The sequence below is a fragment of the Hakea prostrata genome, chromosome 6, assembly GCF_041222555.1.
Source record: "Hakea prostrata isolate BN-2017 chromosome 6, UWA_Hpros_2, whole genome shotgun sequence".
Taxonomy (NCBI): domain Eukaryota; kingdom Viridiplantae; phylum Streptophyta; class Magnoliopsida; order Proteales; family Proteaceae; genus Hakea; species Hakea prostrata.
Genome location: NC_142605.1, coordinates 7,809,371 through 7,834,269, shown reverse-complemented (window position 1 = coordinate 7,834,269; position 24,899 = coordinate 7,809,371). Strand labels below are relative to the sequence as shown.

Genomic DNA, 24,899 nt, shown 5'->3' with positions numbered 1-24,899 from the left:
CAATGATGGCAAGTTCTGACATTCCCAGTAGTGTCAATGGATCCCTAAGTATTGGGGTTTCTACTAGATCCTCCTTTCCCATTCCCACTTGTACCTCCAAATCTTGACCCACCACCAAAGCCATGGTTTGGAGTAAACGATGCCAATGTAGCAAAATTTTTGATGGAGCTGGACTTGTGTGTTTTCTTTAGACGCATGAAGTAGGGAAAATGTTTTAAACAGGGAGGATACCTTATCTCCCCCAAAATCTGTGCTCTAACTGAGTCAAATTCCTCCAAAGTCCTCCCAGATAACCCATAACTGCAAGTTGTTCCCACTGATTTTGCATCTCAGCAACATCCAATGAAACAGGTATAATAGAATTCAACTCTGTATACATTTCTTATAGTCTGCAAAATATTGGGTCAAAGTTTTGCCCTTCCTATCAGCCCTATAGAACTTTTGTGAAACCTCATAGATACCGGAAAGATTATTCTGTCCAGAATACAAGATATTTAAGTAATCCCATAAATCCTTGACTGTGTTAATATGTGTAACTAGGTCAACAATATTTTTCTCCATAGAAGGCAACATTTTGTTCTAAGATTTGGGCATCTACAGTCTTCCATGTCTCATTCCCAATGGACTTAGTGAGATGGTTTTGCTGCCCAGGGCATCTCCAGTCTTCCATGTCTCATTCCCTGTGGACTTAGTGAAATGGTCTTGCTGCCTGGGACCACTCAACACAACCTAGACTGTCTTTTTCCACTGATATAAATTGATAGTCCCTTAAAGTTTTCGTTTAGTACGATGAGATGTGGATGTCATGATCTCAATAATGGCACTCTAGGTTCAGATTTCAAATCACCCGTGGACATAATGATCTAATCTTTCTTAAGTCCAGACGAGACACTTCAATTATAAACAAGTAGGCAGCAACTAGCAACACTCAAAATGCAAGACCTGAAATTGCTTAATCAAACATATCATGCTAGAAATTCCACAGAATTTTTTTTACATAAGGCAGATTCAAGCTTCCGATACCCTTCAACCAAAATAGAAATTGCAGAAAACTTCTTAATTCATCAGAAAAGTTTCCAAAATACTAACCAACAACTATGTTGGAGCTATACCATCAATTCAAACAAATAGGCAGAACAATCGTCAATGTAGCAAAAATTATTCTCGAAAAAACAAGTGCACAGAAATTTCTGGCAAAGAATCGAGGTAGGATTTCAATCTAAAACAGTCCCAAAGTAGGATTTCAAAACAGTCATCTATTGATCAGTGTTTGTGAAATTAAAAGTAACCGCAAGCGCACGGTATCGTGTAGCTAATGGGTTGATCTCAAGGAGATATGTCACTTTAGAATTAACTTCTTAATGATAATGTGAGAGTGCAATGATTCAAATTTGTTAATTACTTAATTAAACTAAATGAACGGTCCTAATCCATACATCTAATGCGATTGAATTGAGATGAAAAATAATGCAAACATAACCAACGCATAATTAATAAAGGCAGAAAAAAATGCGAATAATAAATAAATAAAAATAAAAGGGAAGTGATCCGAGAGTCAGCTCTGGATCTAGGGAAGGGGAGTATAATTATAATGACTTTGACCATGGACCCTTTGCCGTATCTTACAGTCCACCGATCGGGGGAACGGATGTTAGAGAAAAAGAAATTGCAGAAAATAAATAATCAAAGCAATAAAAGGAATGGGAAACCTTAACCAAAGAGAGGCACGACTGTAGGCATCTCTGATCAAGGACCCAGGGGAAGGGAGAACAATAAATAAATGCTGAAAGTAAATCCTAAATTAAGAATATTGAGGGTTAGATAGAAGCGGGAATGGAGGGGGGGAGAGAAAATTATTGAAAAATGTTACTTACTTGCATCTTTGAACTTCAAACAATAAAAAAAGAATTTGAACAAACGATTCGAATCTCAACCAACCCTAACAACCAATCTAGATTTAGAATGATCTAGATCTGCAATTGCTAGACCCAGAGAAAAACGAATCTTCAAACTTGAAACTTGAACTTGAACTTGAAATTGCATTACATTACATAGAAAAATTAAACCTAAACATTCAATTTAGAAATTAGAATCTCACAAAAGCAAGCAAAGAAAACTAGAGAAAGCCTAAATAAACTAAAGAGAAAAGAAAGAGTGCTTTTACTAAGCTCTAAAACACGTTCTCCCTCGATGGAGTATGCTCTCCTTTTATAGACTTTACATGGGATATGATTCTTGACAGAATTTGAATCAAACTCGGAGTTCCTATCTGACTTGACCAATTAGGGTTTTGGCATACTATTCGGACTAGCTTAGAGAGATCAAATGCACAATTCCACCATTGGATTTGAGGATCAAGAAATCGTGAAGCTCTCTTCCAAAAATCAGCTCAATCGGACACTGGATGACCGTTCGATGAAGGGCTTGATCAAAATTGAACAGAGACATTCAAAAATAGGATTTTTCCTTCTTCCTTATCTGAATATAATTCTTTTTCCTCTTTTTCTTTCTTTAATCAAATCCCAAATAGGAAATAAGATATTGAAGTATGCAAGGACTCTTTTCTCCATTTGGACTCTCTCAATAATATCTCTGTAGATTTGATTGATAATTTATAATCTCAGCCGTAGATCAAATTTGCCTTCTTTATCTCTTCAATATTTCGGAGTTGGCCTATATTCACATCTCTAGCCCATCATGCTCCAGATCAGGCCCATTTTTGCATTTGAGAATTTGAATGGATCTCTTGACGTGTAAAATTGCATGATTTATACCCAAAACTTCAAATATTTGCTTAAATCTTGAAAAGTCCTAAAATCTGCAAAAACAACATAAAACCCAAGGTAGCTCCACTCTAAGTGTGTAAAATGCATGCTTTATGGCCTAAGATTTCACACATAAATGTGCTCATCAATCAGCATGGTCTGATCCAAACAATCTTCCATATACCAATCTCCAATACTCAGAAGTTCAAGAAAAATTCAGCATACATACCTGGAGAAAAGAATGAAATTCCCACCAGCCTCCATTCAAACACCAGTGACTTGATTCTTTTGAATTTGTTGTAAAAAACTAAAAATCATTCTCTCATCACATCTTCTAACAACAGTACCCAAAAACCAGCACAAAAGTCTGACAGGTTAGAAATTGCTGAAGAAGACTCTCAAACCGATAGTTGTATCTTCACTAATCTGCTGCAGGAAAAATAGGGACTAAATCTCAGCCTTTTGGTGTGGGAATTTGCAGGAGTTGATCAATAAGGCTCTGATGCGATGTACTCTGCAGAAAAGAAGAGACAGAAAGAGAGATCAAGAAGAAGAAGAGAGGCAGAAACGGACAACTAGAAGAGAGAGAGAGAGGTCGAGAGAGATTGACGGAAAGAATGGGAGCCTCGCTATCATGTGAGGAATTCCACACATACTTCAATATTTATTAAAAGATTCTAAGCATACAAACGATCTCAAAGAGGAAAGAATCAAAAACAAAAGAATCACAACAAGAAAGAAGGATCGATGGACTCAAATAACATCAGGTCCTAGCTTGAGATTTAGTGCCAGAAGCAAAATCTCGAGCCCTATTTTGGTTCCCAAAATGCCCTCAAACACTCGAGAAGAAGAGCCTCAAGGCTAGAGTTATTGAACTAAATAGGTTGTGCTAGCTTTACTCATTTGTAGCCCTAACTGCTGCAGTTTTTGAAAATAGGTTAATACTTTCTTAAATTAGAGGAATTAACTGAAAGGTTTTTTTTTTTGTGGGGTTGTAAGAGGCTATATATATATATATATTATGGGGACATATGCCGTCTGCAAGGGTTGAACCGATGACCTCTTCACTAAGAGGTATGGGTACCAACCGAGCAACCCTGCATTGATGAAAGATGTCTTTTTAGCAGATTACTGGTGATGTTTACCCTCTGAGTTTCCTTTTAGGCTTCCCTCTAGTTTCCCTTTTTGGTTGGATGTGGGAAGTTGCACATGTCACTAAATGTTGATTAGTGATTTGGAATTGTGTCATCATTGCAGCTCTCAGTATGATTACTCTTCTGTTCTGAATACATTGTCTACTTCCTTTTTTTCTTTCCGCCCTGTGTTTTTGTATGCTTGCTATTTGAACTATTGCTTATGAACATTTCTTTTTGGTTGTTTCACAGTGAGTTTCAGCTGATTCACGAGTTATGCTTGTATGTACTGTCAGCAGCATCTCAAAGGACAGAACTAATTCGTGCAACATTGGCCACATTACATGCTTTCCTTTCTTGGATTCCTCTGGGCTATATTTTTGAATCACCACTGGTTCGTCCACTGTTTAAAGAAGATTTCTGTTATAGTATTTACTTTGTTAAGGCTATGAACTTGAATTTGCAAGGAGTTTCTTTAAAAATGTAATAAATTTCTTTTTTGGTACCAAAAAATTATTTGTAGAAAGGGACAGCTTCGCTGATCCTCCTCTCTCTCTCTCTCTCTCTCTCTTCCCTTTTTCCTCAAATTCATTGCTAAATATACCGTTTCTCCGTTGGCCTTTTGCATATGATAGTTGGAAACACTTCTAAATTTCTTCCTGGTGGCTGCATGTCGAAATCTTACTCTCCAATGCTTAACGGAGGTATGCAGTTGCCACTTGCAACAACTTTTTCTTCAAATTCTCTTATTAAATTATCATTCATATCGAATGTCAGGTACTTCGTAGGGATATTATGATGTTTGTATGTTTACAGGTTGCCTCTCTTCAGTTTGGTGATTTCTATAATGCACAATATGTTAAAATGTATAATATATTCATGGTGCAGTTACAGGTATCATTGTGGAATTACTATCCGCGATTTCATTGTTTTTATGTCTCAATTCAATTTCCTTTTCTTCTGCCACTTACTAATGGGTTCATAGTGGATGTGTCCCCTCTCCCTTCCCATGACCTGGAATTTTTGGCTTTAAATATTTTGTCCACTAGACCATTCTTCCACCTGGAACAAATATACCTGATGCTTATGCACATGGATCTAGTGAGGAGCAGGTGAGCCTGCATATTTTCTGTATTTTTTTGTTAGCATCTAAATCGTTTAATATTTTTGTGTCTTTCTAACAAACTCGTTTATTATTCATATTCTCAGGCATTTATTCAGAACCTGGCATTATTTTTCACTTCATTTTTTAAGGCAAGTTTCTTTACTTGGTCCAGAGGTTAGCTTTAGTTGCGTACAAAGAAAACCCATAAGAAAGATCTTAAATATCTGGTAGTAATTTGAAAACCATCTTTCTTGTTTAATTTGAAATAAATGAATTTTTTATTTACTGCTCTATTATTTATGCTCTCTCACTGCTGAAAAAATCTAACATGAAAACACATCCCAACTGCAATTTTCTTGCGCAGTCCCATATTCGAATACTTGAAGCTACTCCAGAAAATAGATCTGCACTTTTATTGGGTCTTGAGTATCTTATTGGCATCTCATATGTTGATGATACTGAAGTTTTCAAGGTAATGCTATCAGTACATTTGTTCATTTTGTTAGTCGCCTCTCTGTATTCATATTTCATAACTTATTTCATAACTATTCGGTTTACTCCTTTGAGTTATGATTGAGCAGGTCTGCTTGGACTATTGGAATTCCTTAGTTTTGGATCTGTTTGAGGCCCATAATAATTTGGATAATCCTGCTGCCACAGTGGGGCTTCAGGTATTTCATAACAAATGGGCCTGGTTCAATGATGTGAATATAGTCTTGTTATGGATCCTTAGAACTGCTATAATTGTCTGTTGTAATGCCTAGTGAAAATGTTCATGAAGTTTGGTCGATGTATTTTTTTACTTCTTTTGTAGCCTGAATATGAATGGCGAGTGAGAATGTCTCTGAGATTTGGGGATTTTGGGAGGTTAAATATTGTTAAACAATTATGTAAAATTTAGCTTTTACTTTTACTTTTACTTTTTACTCTTCACTGGGTCAATCTAGGTGTTGCTTGTTAGACTTGGTCTTATTGGTCCTGATACTTATATATTTATTTTAGGAAAGATATATGTGTTTGATATGATTTTATTTGTCTCTAGATTACTAGGGATGTGATCTATATTGATTGTAACCAGTTTAGGAAACTTTTTTAAACTGAATATTGGAGTGTTATTTTATTCTCTGCATGATGGGGATGGCTGCAACTTCTGAACTCCCTCTCTTCCTTCCTTCTTCTTCTCCATTCTTCCCACTCTCGTCTCACCATCTTCTTTCAGTTTTCAATTTTTTGGCTGCTGTGTAACATGGTTATCAGAGCTCTAAAATCTGATCCTGTGTTGAAATATCAGCCTGAGTTTGAGAGTCTTCTTAAGTACTACCTCTTTCCTACTGCAGCATTTGCTGCACAATGTTTTGGCTTCAGAATCAGCCACAGGATAATGTAAAGAAGTGTTTCTTCAAGTGGCCTGATGCTACCATATGAATGTCTTCAACGTCTGCATCTGTTGTATGTCTGTGACGCTAGAATTTGAGATTTATTGCTGCTTCAAGCATTATATCTGCATTGAGATCTGCTACTTGATGGAAGACTTCGAAGCCTACTTTGATTTCTTTCAACAAGTTTTCTCGTCAATGTAGGATGGCTCCACAGTTGAGGGTCTTTTTTTCACTCTAAACTCTGCTTCTCAGGTGCCATTATTTTGATTCTATCTACCTTCGTTATTTGAAGCTTGTTAGAATTTCAACACTTGTAATTAGCCTAGGGACTGAAAGGAAATTCAAGAAGAAGAAGAAGAAGAATAGTAGAAGAATAATAGAAGAAGACTGAAGAAAAAGGAGGAGAAGAAGAGAAGAGGGAGAGAGCTTGTGCATGTATCTTTTAGCTCTGCCTGGTACTTTATATATAATGTAAAATCAAGTCTTAGTTTAGGAAAGTTTCCTAAACTGAATTACAACAAAAAGGAAACTTACATATTGCATAGAATCTCCCGAATCTACTAAAAGGAAAACTATCTAGGGAGATTACTTGTCAATCTAGCAATAAGAAAAATAGAAAGTAACTAAAATAGAAACCTAAGCTAAAATAGAAAGTAATATTCTAACACTTCCCTAAAGCTGGAGTATACATATCAAAGGCTCCAGCTTGGAATAACAAGAACATATCAAGGAACTTCATTACACTTGAGCATATATGGCAATAACAAACACCAATAGTACTTCACTTAGGAGATAACCAACAACAATTTAAGTAAACAATATTTATGTCAAATGAACCATCCCAGAACGACAGTAATAGGTGGTGGTGAAGATGAACCTTGTCTATAAGTATAGCACCAACAATTACATCATGAGCGCACTATCCTAGTAATGCCAGTAGTAGGGAGGAATCTCCACACAAGAAGATAAAATTTGAGCCAAAAGTCGCATACAAAGCTCTTTGCTAGAAGGCAAGTAGTAGTTAAAAGTGTGGGTAGGTAAAAGACAATATAGGTTATTGGGGACCAAGTAGGTAGGTAAAAGGCAGTATGGGTATTACAAACCAAGTAGATAACACATGACAATATGGGTTATTGCAGACCAAGTAAGTAGGTAAAAGGTAATATAGGTTACTGTGGACCAAGTAGGTAGGTAAAAGGTTGTATTAGTTATTGTAGACCAAGTAGGTGGATAAAAAGTAGTATGTATTACTACGGACCAAGTAGGTAGATAAAAAGTAACCAAATAAGAGGTGTTACTGTAGAATACCATCTTAGGAGGATAAAAGATCTTCACAAATAATACTCTTCAATAGACTTGAGTTGATATAGACTAAGGCTCCAATCTCCCCTTCACGGATAGCATTACACGTGGACAAATAATGACAACAAATTACCAATATCTAAAAGTCTGAACTGAGGAGCTACTTGGGTACTTGAAGGAAACATGTTACTTGATGAATCTAAGTACAAGAACTTCCAATCATTATAGTAGGAAATTCTGATTCACCAGCATCAACTCAAACGGGGCAGTAGCAAATACTAAACCACTTAGCCATAACGGAAGCACCAACCAATATTAGAGGAAGAGCCAATAATTAGTAGTATGTCCTAAAGATCCAAAAACTAGCCATTAACAGAAATTAAAGTATATGCAAAAATACATCGCAGCAATAACAGTAGTGATGGGACCAACAGTAATAGGTAAAAAAATGCCTCACAGTTGCAGGAAAAGAAGCTTCCCCTCAAAAGAGTAATTGTCGATGTAGGTTGTGGATAAGATTCATACTCCATTGGACAAAGAGGAAGACCTCCTAGAGGTGCAGTCAATTCCTAGAATAGTGAAGAAAAATTTCCTTGGATCTTGTATCTCAGCTGATCACAAACTGAAAAAAATAATGGCAAGAGGATTTTCACTGGAGCTTATATCTTCAGTAGACCACAAACTGAATAAATAATGACAAAAACAGCCTTCGTCCTCTAGGCTTTCAGTAGCAATATTAGATAGACAAAAAATCATGTCACAAGTTGGTAAAGGATGATCTTAATTACATGGATACAGCGGTGATAGGGGGCTGCACACCAGGTTGAAGAAAAAAAATCAGGAAATTTTTTTTTTTCAAAAATTGAGAAAGAAGTAGTCCCTAGGTTGATTAAACCTGCTCTGATATCATTTTACAAACCAACTTCTTAGAATCAAATCAGGACCACACTTGAAGAAAAAAAACTAATAAGAAGAAAAAGTGGGAGAAGAAGAAGAGAAATTGAGCCAGCAAAAGGAAGCAATTCCCTGCGATTCTTGACTAAACCTCTGCAGAATCGCAAGCACCTCTTATTTATAGTAAAAAGCTGTAAGTTACATGCTTGGAGGATGATTGAACTTCCTCCCAGAAATAGAAACAAAGTTACAAAGAAAGGACAGAACAAACAAGTAAGAGAATTTTTTTGTCCAAAAAAGAAACATAAAATAGAAAGTAAGCTGAAGTTAGAGAGTAACTGAAAAGGAAACTTCTGAACTCCAAATTCTTGCACACCAAGCAACCATCTAACTGAGAGCACCAAGGAGTCTTCTCTAAAAATAGAAACTCAAGTACTTGAGCACCAATGTTGCTCAATTCTCGATAGTCGAGACTCCCCCTCAAGCTGGAGCATTCACAAAGAAATAAGAATAAACTTGAAAGGCAGCACTAGTCTTGAACCGTGTAGCAATAAAAGACTCCAATAAACACTGAGAGTACTTCACCCAGGAGATAGTCAACAACAACTTAATCTTCTTGTCAATGAACCATCCAACAATGAAAATATGCATCTCCAGTGTCCACATAAGTAGGTAAAAAGTCCAACTCCTATGTTGCATATAAGCTCTTCTCAAGAAGGCAAGTAGTAGTTAAAATCTTTATGGGTAGGTAAATGGAACAATATTGGTTACTATGGGCCAAGTAGGTAAGTAAAAGGGTAGTACATGTTATTATGGACTGGGTAGGTAAAAGGTAATATAGGTTATTATGGACCATAAATATGGAAAATGTAGTATAGGTCACTACAAACCACAAGTGCGTAACAGGTAGGGGGGTGAGTGTGTGTGTGTGTTTATATATATATATATATATATAAAAGGTAGATAGGTCACTATGGACCACAAGTGTGTAAAAGGTAGGTAAAAGTAGGTATGAGTGTTGCTGTAGAAACAATCTTAGAAGGATAAAGTTCTTTGCCAATAATATTCTCCAACACACCCTCAGTAGATATGGAAATAGTCTCTAATCTCCCGCTCACGTGTAGCATTACACATGGATAATTAATGACAACTAATATCCAATATAGGGAATTCCCTAACGGACAAGAATGACAAATAAAGGAAAGGGATGGTGAATTTGTAAATATCACAAAATTGAAATTGGAATGGCACGAGTGTAAGTAGAGAAGTCCCCCCCAAAAAAAACATTTAAACCCCCCGTGAGAAAAAAAAAGAGTACATTTGGAAGCCTAAATTTAAGGAAGCACCCCAATAATGGAAACACAAAATAAAGCAAGTTTAGGAATCAAGAAACCAAATCAGGAACAACATCCAAAAACATGACCAGAAATTGAATAGGAACAGAATCGGGAATCAAGAACAACAGAAAATAAAATTAGAAAACGAACCAGGTATTGAACCAGAATTGATTCGAAAAACTGGATTAAAATTTGAACCCAAAACAAAGCTGAACCAGAATTGAACCAGAAAATTGAACCTTCTTTTTCCTCAAGAGATGATTCTGAACCTGAAACTCAACCTCACAAGATAGCGTCAGGAAGGCATCAAGACTGCATTGACAATGGAGGAGAGATACACTTCATCTTCCCTCAAGAGATAACGAGACAACGCCTGCAATCATGTTCCTCCTTGTCTCTTCAACTTGAATTGATTAATTTATTTTTTTAAACCAAGAAAACACCAACCAAAAAAACTCAGAACAGTTTGAAAACGCTGCAGCAGGGAAGGCCTACACATTCACGACTTCACCCATGCTCAGAAAGAGGTTGGAAAGCCATGCAAATACAACAACTGGCAAACCCGACTGAATCGTTATTGGCTGTTCCGATTTGCTTTATTTTCCGGTAAGGTCGAAGGCCAAAAACTAAAGTAGTGAATCGGTGGTGCTGCTCTGGGGGAGCACGACAGAGATTATAAATGTTGAATGTTGACAGAGAACCGAAAGAACTTGATCTATCTACAAGTAGCAATCCATCGCTAAGAGACCCTTAACGCGCAGTTAAATTCCACGCCCAGAATCTCCATCTTTGCCATCTTCAACCATTGTTTCTGAGAAAAAAATTGATCAGAAACTCTGAAAAACTGATCAACTACAGATCAACCAAATCGCATCGCTAGAGAACTCACAGTTAGATCGCATATCAACTGCAGAGCACTAGAACTTCCTAAAAAACTTCCATTCGAAGCAAAACCTCCAATTGAAAGTCAGAAAATCGAAAACAAACTACTGATTTTAATATTAATTTTATTATTTTTTAATGTTGAATCTCCATGGGAACCCTAGTTCAATAACTAGTTTATCATCTTCATTGAACTAGGGTTCTGTTCTTCAAACTGGAAACCTAAATGACTCTCAAACCGACAATCGAAAAGGAGCAACCGAGGTATCTAATTAAAGTTCTGATACCATGTTAGAATTTTAGCACCTGTAATTAGCCTAGAGATTGAAAGGAAATTCAAAAGGAAGAAGAATAATAGAAGAAGACCGAAGAAGAAGAAGGAGAAGGAGAAGAAGAGAAGAGGGAGAGAGCTTGTGCATATATCTTTTGGCTCTCCCTTGGTACTTTATTTATAATGTAAAATCAAGTCTTAGTGTAGGAAAATTTCCTATATTGAGTTACAACAAAAAGGAAACTTACATATTGCATAGAATCTCCCAAATCTACTAAAAGGGATCCGATCTAGGGAGCTTACTTGTCAATCAAGTAATAAAAAAATAGAAAGTAACCAAAATAAAAACCTAAGCTAAAATAGAAAGTGATATTCTAACAAAGCTTATTCCTCTGCTGTTGCTGCTACCGTGCACCTAGTTGGCTGGCTGTTCAAGGTCTTTGTTTGGTTCATTTATCTATTCGTGTACATGTATTTAGTCCTCCTGTCATGATTGACCCTAAGGTATCTACTGATATGCTGAATGTACAAATTAAATGTATTAAACTTAGTGGTGTATCTAATTACCTATTATTGGCCCAGGCTCTTGAAGGCTATATTCATGTAAAGGGAAAGACTGAATATATAAAAGAAGACCTCCCAATCCTGACTTCAGGGTTACCACCTCTGTTGCTGCCCATACTGATTGGATTCGTGGAAACTCGACCGTTAAGATCTAGTTGTGGAACAGTGTTGAACCTATTGTGGCTAACGTAATGCTTTAGACAGGAGTGTGGGATGATCTTTTGAAAGTTATTCATAGACCAGCTATATTTCCCGCACTAATGTGCTGTATGGAAAATATTTCAGTTTTCACAAGGGGATAAATCACTTTGAATTATTTAAGTACTTATAAGCATGGTGTGAAATGTTGCCGAAGCTTGGCGATATTTCAATGTTTCGGTAAGTAGCGACACAAAAACCCTAGTGAAAACGATATTATAAAATGTCAACAATATATCACCGAAAAAGGGAGATATATCGCGTGAAGGTTGAAATGGGCGATATATCGCCATTCAATCAATTTATCTTCGATTTATTGCCTATATATACCATTCGATAGTCGAAGTTTTGCTTCTTTTGTAGACCTGCAGTTTGCAACTATCTCAACAACCATTAGCAGGGGATGTCATGGCCTCATGGGGTCAGTATGTACATATGTTGGGGGAGGACATGATATATGGTATGATAGAGCATTAGCAGGGAATGGATCCATCGAGGCACAATACTTGGTATTGAGATGATGGGATCACTGGGTACTTGCCTACACTTCTATAGTTATACTTTTACACTTGACTACTTGTATAATGAATTTTAGTTGTTCACTTCTTTCTTGTAATTTAATGAAGACCTCTACATTCTCTTGCTTCATTTGCATATTTACATTGCTTTATATTCATGTTCTAGATTTTCAGTTTCACCTGCATACAACCGGGCATGTGCCGATTGAGAACACCAATTTAGGTAAGGTTTTAGGCCAAAATAATACTCCCAGTTGTTTATTGGCCTCAAATTAGGTTAGATGCCAAAAACCAGCCCAAAGTGACTTCAAATACCCCCGCAACTCGGGGGCAAAACTTCCATCAAAACATTCTCAAATTTTGGTGATATGTCTTGGTGGTTCCACTAGGTGGCAAAACACCGAAACCCACCCAGCGAAATTTCGTACCTTGCTTATGAGGGGTATCCTGAGGAATTACAAATGTACCACCATCTGATAGCTGACTGATGTGAAACAGAATTGTCGGGTTTACCTTGTAATGATGTTGCCCTAGATTTAGGCTCACTCTAGGATCCTTGATCAAGGAAACAGAGTCTTATGGGAGATTTCTTGGAAGAATTAGGGTTTAAAGTGACGACCAATACCCTAGAAGGGTTCGGCCAGTCGTAGAGACGAGGGAAATAGTTTTGAAGCTTGTAGTGTTGCTGTAATTTTAGTTTCAGGTCTGGTGATAAGTCTAGGTTTGGGTTTTAAGGGACTTAAGGCTGAATAGGCTGAACAGTTTCAGGTCTGCTGCTGTACTTTAATTCCAGCACTGAAGTTAAAAGTTAGGATTGGACAATTGATGTCTAAGGGTTTCGATTGGCTTAGGATAGGGGCTGATGTTGGTGGTTTGTAATTTTAGGTTATTTTTAATAGGTTTTGTTCAGTCCGAGTTGGTTTAGGATAGGTTTGCAGAGTCCTATAGGTTTTAAGATTCTTGGATTGGGCTGGGGATGGGATCCAGTGTGAGAGATGGGTGGGGGTAGCTAATCCTAAAAGGGTAAGGTGATTGGAATTGGGGTTGGAGAGATATAGGAGTTATAATGAAACTAGGGTTTTGCGTTTCTAGAGTTTGAAGATGAATTGCGGAAATTTTAGAACCTAATGGATGAAGGGAATTAAAAGTAGTTATAGGGGAAGCAAAAGGTTGCGATGCTATAGGGAGGAGAAGGGAGGGGATAGGAGTGGGGATCTAGGAGAGTTCTAGGGGAGGGGGTTGCTGCTGTTACTAGAAGAAGAAAAGTGGGAGGGGTGTTTGGGTAGGTTAGGGAAGGGGAAAGGGGTTGGAATTATGAGGGGAGGGGCTGTGCTTACCTTGGAGAAGAAGGAAGGCTGCTGTTATAGTTGAATTGCTTCTGGATTTGAAGAAGGCTGAATGTTGAAGAAGATGAGCACTCAAATCTGTCGTGGCCCTCCCAAGGAAGCCACAACTTTGCTTGTCTCCAAACTCATATAGTTTTATTCAATTCAACTTGTTGATTACAGAGCAAAGAGGCTTTATTTATATCCTCAAATTAAGAAACAAAATATGACAAATTAGGAATCCTAATTGACTTCAAACTGGCGTACTAGTTCTAATTAGGCCTTCAACTTGACTAACAACCTTCAACATAAACAAGGACTCTATCATAACTTACTCTAGAGAGATCCAATTAGGATTCTAAGAGTAGATATTAGGGGTGTCAACGGGCCGGGTTGGGTTGGGCCAGCTTTGAACCCTAACCTGACCCTAGAGGCTGAAATTGAAACCTAAACCCTACCCAACCATGGCAGGGTTTAAGAATCACCAACCCTAACCTGATCATAACAGGGTCCAACCCAACCCGACCTGCTCTGATTAATCTTGACCCTGACCCTATTTTTTATTTTTGAAAAAAGGATGAAGGCGCCATCTAGTAGAATCCAACCCACAACCTTCTCTTTGAAAAGTGTTGATTTTACCAATAGACCAGCGCTGCACTTGTTTTACTTTTGCTTTTGTATTAAATTTAAGTTATAAATATAACTTTTAACTAAATAACACTAACAATCTAACATAGGGTCGGGTTGGGCCAAGGGCTAAACCTGAACCCGACCCTGTCATGGTTGATTATTTTGTAACCCAAGCCTTCCCTTTGGGTTGAACAAATCAGGCTGAGATTGGGCTGGGCTCAAGGCAGGCTTTGGCCGGGCCGGGTCAACAGGGGTTTTTTAACACCCCTAGTAGATATGGAGTCCTTATAAAAAATAGACTTAAATTAGGGGATCCTAACACAATTGGGAATCACCCTTAGACAAAGACTCTGTAATAACTCATAAAATACTAAACCAAATGAGAAAAGAAAAATTGATTGATGGGACCCAGGAACACCCAAAAATTGGTAAATTACCAAAATACCCTTGGTTTGATTTAGGGGAACAACGCTAGACCATATAACTCCTGGAAACAGATTACATCAATTATCCCCCTCTTGAAGCATTCATCTCTGAAGAAAGAGGGGTCTTCTTCTGAGCTTCATGTTTCCCTGAAGTTTTGCTGTAATTTTGCTGTGGTTCTTTGTAGCTCCATTGGATTGAACCATCAAGATTGGTTCACTATGGTTCGAGTCCTCTGGTTGTTTCTTAGGGGCTTGCCTCTTCTTGGCTTCTTCTTGTAAGTTCAAAGGCAGTGGTACTGTTACTATCTTTTGTCCCCTATGTTCAGAAAGTAATGGTGACATTTGTTGTTGAATAACCAGGGTCTTTCAAGAATGATATCACCACATCATTCCACATTTCGTCTAAATAGGAATGTAGAGTCGCTAGAACTAAGCACCTGGATGTTGCCTCAAGTCTGGCACTGTTGAGGAGTGGGACCTTGTATGGTTGGAGGGGGGGTGCTTCTCTGGCTTGAGTCTTGCCCTTTTCACAAGACTTTCTGAAACTACATTTATACTGCTGCTACTGTTTACAATTGTCTGTGCAAGTAGTCCTCTTGCTCTATGTCTGGTGATGTGAACAAGGGTCACCCCCTGGTTGAAACCCTGGTGTGGGCCCCAAGGCCACTCCAAGGTGGCGCATATAGGGCTGGCCAAACCCTAAAAGGGGCATTTTGGTCAATTTCCAGCCATAATTAGCTGCTGATATTAATTTCAGAATGTTAGTTTTAATTTTCAGAGTTCAGTTTTGTTTTGAAGTTTCAGTTTTAGTTAGTAGTTGGGTTCTTGTTTCTTAAGGAGTTTTTCTTTCAAGTAGGACTCTTATAGATAGGTAGGACTTTTATTTCGAGAAGAGTTCTTTTTAATTTGTGTGGTTGGTAGTTAATTGTAAAAGGGTATCCTAACTTGGAAAGGAAACCCTAGTTAAGTAGGTTTCTAAATTTTAGTTGAGTCCAAATAGTCTCTCAGTTTGAGCTAGGTTTTCCTTTTGATATGAGGCTATAAATAAGCCAGTCTATCATCGTAAAACTTTGTTTGCATTGAATAAATAATTGATATCTCTTTTGGGAATCAGTTTGTGTTTGTTCACAGCTAGAATTCACATGTAGCAATTTACTACATGTGGTGTATGTTGATGATATCATCATCTCTGGGAATGATGCTACTGATATAGCAGATGCAAAGACTTGCCTTCATCGCCATTCCCAAATGAAGGATCTAAGTCCTGATGTAAATCCAATTATAGGGCTAGGGTTTTTAGGAGAATCTCCGTAGAATTTGGGATTTGCCGAGAATTTTCTAGCAAATAAAGTAAAATTATTATGGAATGCCTATGGGTATCCAAGAAGGTTGTTGGAATCTCTTACTAGGGATATTGGTCAGTTCAAAATTATGTGGGAAGGCTTTTGGAAAAAAGGGTAAAATTAGGGTTTTGTCAAAACCCAAGATGAAATAGTTTTCTAGGTAGTAGGGTACACAAAATAATGTAAGGGAAATTAGGAAAGGTAAAGGAATGCTGCAGTAGGGGTTTGGATGGTTTGGGAACGACTCTTGGGAAGAGTATAGGTGGATCTCTATGCAATCTTGATTCTTTCTTTCTTTTTCTTCTTTTCTTTTTTCTGCCACTGTTGCCACAAGTCAAAGAGGGGAGTGTCGGGAGTCCGAGAGGGAGAGGGAAGGTGTGGTGGCTATTGCAAGGGGCAGGGAGGTGGGGGATGGTTTGGGGAGGGTCGTAGAGGTGAGGGCAGGGGCTAAAGGGGTCTGCAGGGTTGGAGGCCAGCTGCTGTGTTGTGACAACAAGGGGGAGGGGTTTACATGTATGCGATTAACAGGGGAAGGAGAGGGAGGGTCTTGCAGGGGTAGGGGAAGATGAGGGAGGGGCTGGGGCTTGCTGGGAATGAAGGGGAAGGGGAGAGAGAGTTAGAGCCTGCCATTGGGTGGGGTGGGTCTTCTAGGGCTGTGCAAGGAATTGGAAGGGTGGGAGAGGGATGCGGGAGAGAGAGGAGGCAAAGGATTGGGGGGGGGGGGGGGCTGCTGTACTTGTTACTTGCTGTACTTGAGTAAGATGACTTTGAATGCTTGAAGATGCTGGAAATAATGATGGAGATGTTGATGCTTGGACAAAACTCTTCAATTCTCAACCATGGCCTCCCCCTCAACTAGGAACCATGATCCTTAATTCAATTTTATTCAATAATCAAACTTAAGTTACAAACAGAATATAGGCTCTTATTTATAGCCTACGAAAAGCCTCTTAACACTAAGTGGGATTCCTTTTTAGATTTGGATCCCAGCACATAATCTCAATCCTTGAAATAGAATCGAAACATCTAAAGGCACATGCTGAAAATATAAGACTAAATAACTTAAAACTCTAAGGAAGTTCACTTAAAAAAGAATCCTCAGGACACTCAACTACTAACTAGTATCTCAACCACTAATAAAGACAAACTCCAATAAAAAGCAAACTCCTACAAAATAGGTACCCTCTCTTGTAGAAAGAGTCTTCTTGTCTACAACTTGCCCAACTCAATCACAATTCAAAGAAAGACTTCCTAACTGACTGGAACTCTTCAGAAAATAAAGGATAAAATTCTGAAAATAAACCAGCCACTAAAATAGGGCTAAAATGACCAAAATACCCCTCCTAGAGGGTTCAGCCAGCCCTAGAGGGACCTACTTTAGGGTTCAGCCAAGGGTGGTCAACTGTGTTTACATCAGGTTACGATACTTCCTGGGTATTGAAGTTTTTGCAACAAGAAAGGAAATAATTTATCGCAAAGAAAGTATGTGCTTGACTTGCTAATTGATACAGGATTTCTTGCTTGCAAACCAGCTGATACCTCTATCGATCCTCTAAAATGTTTGGCACCATCGATAGTGAAGACTATGAACATCGGTTCAGGAGGTTAGTAAGAAATCTTATTTACCTAGCGGTTACTACGCTGGACATATCCTTTGCTTTGGGAACGGTTAGCCCTTCATACGCTCTCCAAAGAAATACATTGGGAAGTAGTCTGTCGTGTATTGCAGTATCTTAAATAAGCACCCAGGAAGGGACTGATCTATTGTACTCATGGTCATTATTGATCTTATATTATATTAAATGGTTAACAACTAGATATCACACATTTATGAGTGGCTACTTTGTTACTTACTTGGCAAAGCAACAAGTAGACTGTTGCTTGATCAAGTGCAGAAGCCGAGTATATAGCAATGGCCCAAAGCACTGCATATGGTTCGAGATCCCCTTTTTTTGAGACTTTGAGACGAGATTTCATGTGAGTTGATTCAATACCAAGAAAGTACAATATCTCGGCTGAGATCCCGACTCAACATAGTCTTTGTAGATACCCCATGTCAGTTAAGACCAGTTGAGATATTTCAATCTCGACTTGTCTTGATACTCCCCTCTTTTCCTAGTTTTGGTTTTCCGGCCGAATTTTTCACCAGAAAGTTGGTTGGATATTTACCTAGGCTGTTTCAACAAAATTGTTTAGTGTGTCTACAACAAAGATCTATTGATTTTGAAGTCAATCTTGAAGCAAGGTGAGTGTTCTTTCCAAGCTTCACATTTTTCCCCCCAAAAACTATGTTCTACACTAATGGAGGAGGTGTTGGTGGAGCTGCTTGGTCATTGATTTTATGCTTGTACCCTCATGGTGTAACTAAGTACCTAGATATTGTAATGTGAAATTTTAAATGAATGAACGTGTTTGATATATTATTTGACTTTAAAACTTTATGTTTTCATTTGTATCAAGTAATGTTTGTGTAAATCATGCTTAATAAGTTTGCATGTTACACTCCTCCAGTGTATCAGTTTCAAAGTTAGGGTTGAGTTGTTACTCCTATATACTCTTGTTTTCTCACAAATTTAAAGCCATTAGGCCACCACTGTGTTTAGAAGGCCTAAAATAGGCTAAATACCAAATTCCAACACAACCTGAGACCTAACACCGTCTGAGATGGGTCCTTGAGTCGGGTCGAGTTGATCGGGGATTTCTATCACCTCTCAATCAAGATCCTGCGAGATCTCTCGAAATCTCGATTTTTTGAGGGACTGAGATATTAGACCATACCACTATAGAGTTAATTGGCTGAAATCCTTCTTGAGCTGGGACTTCCTGTCGGTTAATCAATGAAAATATTTTGCAACAATCAACCTGCCATCTACATTGCAAGTACTCCGGTGTTCCATGACCATGCAACATTGAAGTTGACTGTCATTTTGTTCGCGCTGTTGTCCTTATGAGAAAGGTTTAAACACCTTTTGTTTCCTCTTTGGATGAGCTTGGTGATGTCTTCACCAAACCTCTTTTTGGCCCTATCTTTAAGAATAGTTGTTCCAAGTTGGGCATGGGTGATTGGTATGCTCCAATTTGAGGGGGAGTATTAAATGATTAAGTAAATGTTAGTTTTTACTTTTACATGACTTTTTACTGGTCATTCTAAGTGTCACAGGTTAGGCAGTTAGACTTGGTCTTATTTGGTTAGATTCTTGTGTATTTATTTTAGGAAATATATATGTGCGACATATATGGTTTTATTTGTTTCCAAGTGATCTAGATTGATTGTTAACCAATTTAGTAAACTAACAGAATATTACGGAATTTCAATTTATTTTACTGCATGAGGGGGATGGAGCCGTAGACTTGTAAACGGACCGGATTCGGCTCGGATACACTAGTATCCGAATCCAAATCCGATTAGCCAATCCTCTATCCAAATCCGGCAAAAATGTAGAGAAGGCATCTGAATTCGAATCCGAAACTTTATCGGATATCCGATAATAATCCGATCCGATAAAATGTCCGATTATTGATTGATAATTGTCACTTTTTTACATTTTTTATTATAAATTTCTAAATTCCGATTACCGAATACCGCGGATTTGGATCCGATAATTGATTGATAATTGTCAATTTTTTACATTTTTATTATAAATTTCTAATTTCCGATTACCGAATACCGCTATTTGAATCCAATTACCGGTATCGGAATCCGATTATCATCTATTTTTAAAGAAAAAATGTTAAATACTTTACTCTATCCGGATAAAAATTTATCCGGATATTATCCCATCCGATAAGCAATTATCCGAATCCGAATTTGGTTGCTTAGCGAATGGATACGGATATTTTCCGGTAAGAAAATTTTCGGATACGGATACCCTTAAACGAATACGAATGCAAATTCGGAGGCGGATTTCGGCTATCCATTTACAGGGGTCTAGATGGTGGGCTGCAACTTCTAGGCTCCCTCTCTTCCTTTCTTCTTTTTCTCCATTCGGCTCTCTCTCGTCTCACCTTCTTCTCTCTGTTTTCAGTTCCTTGACTGCTGTATGACCGCTATCATTGCTTGTTTATGAATTATTGAAAAAACTGTGTCCAAGAGCACAGGCAGGTTGCAAAAGCTCGCCAGTCTTGGTGCTTCAGCATGGCAGTCTGTTAGAGCAGGTCCATGTTCCTCTGGAGAGGGAACTGTTTGCAATATATTTTATGGGAAATCTTCTTGTAACCAATGTTGGTGAAAAGCTAGTGATGTTCTGTTCCCCCTTTTAGTATAAGACATTTTTCAATTGGGGTGGGGGCCCGGGGGGGGGGAGATGGGGGGAGTGGGTAATATCCTACCAATTCACATGTCTACTTGAAAAATGTGGAAGACATTGACAGCTCTTCAGAATAACATCATTTAAACTCTTAATTTATTTGGAAAGTGCTTTTTGACACGACTGAAAGACCTTGTTGGGAAGACAACTGTGTCCTGTAAGGGCAAGACAGACCACACCAATGGGAAGGGCGGCAGATTGATTTAGAAGAAACAGTGTCGGCCTCATGGATGTATCTTAGATTTTATGCCTTCTTCACTTTCTTTCTTCTTTTTCTTTTTAAAATTCTGTTGCATAGATAGTTCTGAGTTTGTGTTTGATACTTAGTGTTGTTGTGAAGCCTGCAGTTTCTGGTGCTTAGGCATTGGGAGATCATAATCTTCTGCCACAGTATCAGTTATATTCATGCTTTTTGGATCGGTTTTATATTTATATACTTTTGTTCATTAGTTTCTTCAATGTGTAGTCTCATTCTTTTTATGAAGAGCTATGCTTGGATTTTGAGTTGAAGTTTTTGTAGTTAACGTGTCTACATCTCTGACAATTCTGTAGATTCCGCTGCTTTCCGGCATGGTTGATGGCTTTGGTTCACAACTCCTCCAACGACGACAGCTCTATGGTGTTCCTATGTCAAAGTTGAGAATGTTGATGATCTGTCGTATGGCAAAACCTGAAGAGGTTTTGATTGTCGAGGATGAAAATGGGAATATTGTTCGTGAAACAATGAAAGACAATGATGTGCTTGTACAATATAAGGTGTGTGTGTCTATTTTCTATACTTCTTGGTGTATATAGATAAGGTACTATTTTGATATTAATATGTAATATGTAAATGTTTATAGTTTCTATAACAACCATTTTCATAAGACAATGATGTGCTTGTCCTTTTCCTTTTTAAGATTTTATTTGTAATCGATGCATTTTAGTACCAGAAGGAAAGATTATGTGCTATAGTATTTCACATTATTTGCTTATAAAAAATGTCTTCTGTATCAATGGCTCGGTGTGAATAGTATGCAGATATATGCTGTCTCCACCTTTTGTTTTGATGACATTTGCATAATCCAGAGTTTTTTTCTCTCGAGTACTTGGTGTAGGCCGAGGAGTCTGATACGACAAATGACAGATTCACTTATTTATATATACAAAATTATGCTTTACTGGGCACCATTATTTTGTCCTTCAAATGTGTAATTTTGGATTTTCTTCTGTATGTCTGCTTTGGCTCTGCATGACCATTTCAATGCTGCAGATCATGAGGGAAACTCTGATATATTTGTCACATCTGGATCATGAAGATACTGAACAGCAGGTATTTGGATAACAGAACTTCACCATTGTAAAGTCTTCATTCTTCACATAGTATGTTTGTTATTGGCTTAAGCCGCAGGATGATTTTATGTCTTTGCTGTGTGTATCTTTTGTCCTTTGTAAGTTCTAGTACCCTGTATGAAACTCCACTTGTAATGCTTGTTGAGAAGAAATTATTGTTCGTAAGTTGGTTGTTTTTGCAGAATACCAATTTCCTAGCATTGAAAGCAGCCAAACTTCTAATCTTGCATGAGTTTGGGAAATTAGAATATGGGCATCTGAAGGTGAAGAACTTTTGAGAAGATGAACTGACTGGAAAGGATTTCGTATTGGCATCACTTTTAGGTTAAAGAGGTTTTCTAGCCTCAATTGATCAGGGGCCTGATAAACCAGGATCTTGTCAAAACCAACTCACAAGGGGTAAATCAGGATTCTTTGAAAGGTTGGTTAAGTTTTCCCTGGGTGAAAATAAGAAGATCGAAAAGAGGTCTCTAGTATGCTTTTGACTCAAGGATTTGAATGGTATTGTAAGGGAAAAGCCTAAAACCAATGGGAATACTTTACAGTTAAAATTAGTATTAGAGAAAAAGTTGGTAGTGGCAGGTTTCATAGAGATGTAGGGTGCAAGACTTGAACTAGAGATGTTGTAGTTGGGTTGATTGGTAACTTGGAGTAAAGCCATGTGATGATGTAGGGGGGATGATCCCTTAAGTTTGGCAACATTCAAACAGGAAATTTGGTCTAAACCTAGGTACTTGATTCAAGGTTTCAGGGAATATAGAAATCTAATATGAGAATCCAAAGGACCACCTCTATCCTAGGGTTAGGCTGGTTAGAATTAGTCTCACTAGGATTGGGGAGATGACGTGGCTGAAGTTTGCGACAAATTTGATGGTTTAGATTTATATAATTCTGACCTTGAATGTTTGGGTGTCTTTGTGTAAGTCCAAGAACTCAAGAAAATAAAATTATAAGGGAAAATAATGGGGGTGGGGAAGATCTCGATCTGCTACTAACCTTGGAACTTTTGTTTTAATGGATGAAGTGAAGTTGGTGATGGCAGGGCAGATCGACAGCCTAAGACTAGAATCTTGACCCCCTTGGGCTTTAAACACCAAGGATCCCAGGTAAATGGACTCTAATCACCAAGAGACCACTAGATCAGCAAATCTGTAAAGGGGATAAAACCCAAAGTCAAAACTGGAAATCTCATAAACTGAGCTCCAGCTTGTTGTCCTTGTATTCTTCCCTTAGGGAGTATAAGTGGATGGGTAATCAACTTTACAACTTATAATAGAAATAGGAGAGGAACTTCTGAAAAAAAATGAGCTTACGAACCTCTTAAACCTAGGATTGAAAACCTATCATGTCCTTACGGCTTAAGTTGGGCAAAATTACATTAAAGAACCTTTCATTTCAAAGGAAAAATGGTGTATTTTGGTACTAGTCCTGAATTATGGAAACATCTCAAAAGTAGTCAACACAACTACTTTGATTGTAGCTTTTGACAAGCTACCTACCTTTGAACTCATCATTACCCTTTGAAAGATATATTATTGCATGCACCTAATGACATTTCACTAGTTGCTTATCCGGAGGCAAATCAATGAGAAATCATGTCTAATGAGTACAAAGAGCATCCATTTCCACTCCCATAGTTAATTTCCATCCAAAATGAGAATGTCTTGTGAAAAGATTTTGCAATAGATTTGGTGAGATTTTGAATATCTTGAATGCTTGAGATGAGATGGAGGGGTGACCAAAGTATTGATCAAAATTTCAGTATCTCAATGGTTTCTTTGTGAAGAAAGTTTAGTACCAAATCTTGTCGAAATCTCGGTGGTTTCAGCTGATGAGGTTTCGCTAGGAGCTGGGCTTTTGACAGGTAAATAGGAGAGGGTTTTTTGATCACTTTGAGCAAAATGTTCTTTACATTAAAGGTATTTGTTGACAAAAACACCGACAAGCATGCGGAAGCAATAGATTAAAGCTCCCAACAACTAGGATGGAAGTGTTTGGTTCTTCTCAAAGTCCATGAAATGGGAATCTTGTGTGTCACAGTCGGAGCACAATGCAAAAGGAGTTTGATGGAGTTACAGTGGGATTAAACAAGGTTGACGTAGCAGCTTCTATTAGTCTATAGTCTGGAAGGATTTCTTTGGTGTTGTATTTCTCATTAATCAAAGTTGTCTTGTAAAGTCTTTGCATACTTTGCACATGAGTTATATTTGATATTAGACTACTTATGATGTGTGTGCATATGTTTTAGTCATGTGTTGTGCATATTCTTATGTTGGTTTAATGTTTTACTTCATTATCAATTGAAATTGCTTATCAATCATGTCAACTTATGCTTTAAGCATGCTTCGATATGTCAAAATACATTCAGTTTTGTCCACATATAATCGAGCCTGAGTGCGATTCCAAAAGACCATTGTGTGTTGCTCTTTAGTCAAACTAACCATGGATGTGTTTTATAGGCTTTAGAATAGGCTATCCAAAGGATGGTTGTCAAGGCGGCCAAAGCGGTGCCTAGGCGATTAGGCGACAAAGCGGTAATAAGACGATCAAAGTGGTTGGGTCAAAGTTTTTCAATACAACTACTTTTAAACAACTTTTAAGTACAACTACTTTCTATAATAAGCTAAACAAACATTCAATAATCATATTCATCTAAAAAAAAAATCTCATTATTCCAAAATTGTCCATTTAATGATTTATTGGTTCTCGTTGTTGAGTATGGCTCATGCTTCACATTCTACTATTGATGGACATAGGGGTCCCACTCCCTGGTGAGTGGGTGGGGGTCCATGGAGGCCTCCCTGACGGGGGTGTGGGGGCAAAGCCCCCGGAGCCTGTAGAGGTCCTACGTCACTTTGGGCCTCGGAGTTCCTGTGTAGCTTGGGCTTCGATTTTGAAATGACTAACCTATTAAATTTATATATGGCTTTGTAGAATAAATTTCGATTTAAAAAATAAATTTAAGAAAAAAATATTATGTACAAAATGTCAAAAAACGGCTGCTTTAGTGTCTAGAGGGTAATAAGGCGCACAAGGTGACAAAGCTGTAGCCCCTAGGCAAAAAAAAGGGTAAAAAAACAGCATGTCAATTAAGCGGTTCAAAACAAGGCAGTTGAAAAATCATGGTACCTTGTGTCGGCGATAAATCGCCGACATAGGTCGAAATTTCGAGGTGTCGCTGGGGGGCGA

General features: G+C 37.9%; 1 protein-coding gene across 2 annotated transcripts in view; it reads left to right on the top strand.

Moving 5' to 3' along the window:
• The window catches only part of LOC149012192 (protein EXPORTIN 1A-like), a 120,604-nt gene that overhangs the window by 27,486 nt on the left and 68,219 nt on the right, over positions 1-24,899 (top strand). For both annotated transcript variants that reach the window (XM_089157935.1, XM_089157934.1), the window contains exons 7-15: positions 4,151-4,292; positions 4,534-4,602; positions 4,715-4,792; positions 4,948-5,010; positions 5,108-5,152; positions 5,368-5,475; positions 5,585-5,674; positions 20,931-21,134; positions 21,631-21,690. In XM_089157935.1, the coding sequence (XP_089014061.1) occupies positions 4,151-4,292; positions 4,534-4,602; positions 4,715-4,792; positions 4,948-5,010; positions 5,108-5,152; positions 5,368-5,475; positions 5,585-5,674; positions 20,931-21,134; positions 21,631-21,690 (859 nt within the window). The remainder of the gene's footprint in view (positions 1-4,150; positions 4,293-4,533; positions 4,603-4,714; positions 4,793-4,947; positions 5,011-5,107; positions 5,153-5,367; positions 5,476-5,584; positions 5,675-20,930; positions 21,135-21,630; positions 21,691-24,899) is intronic.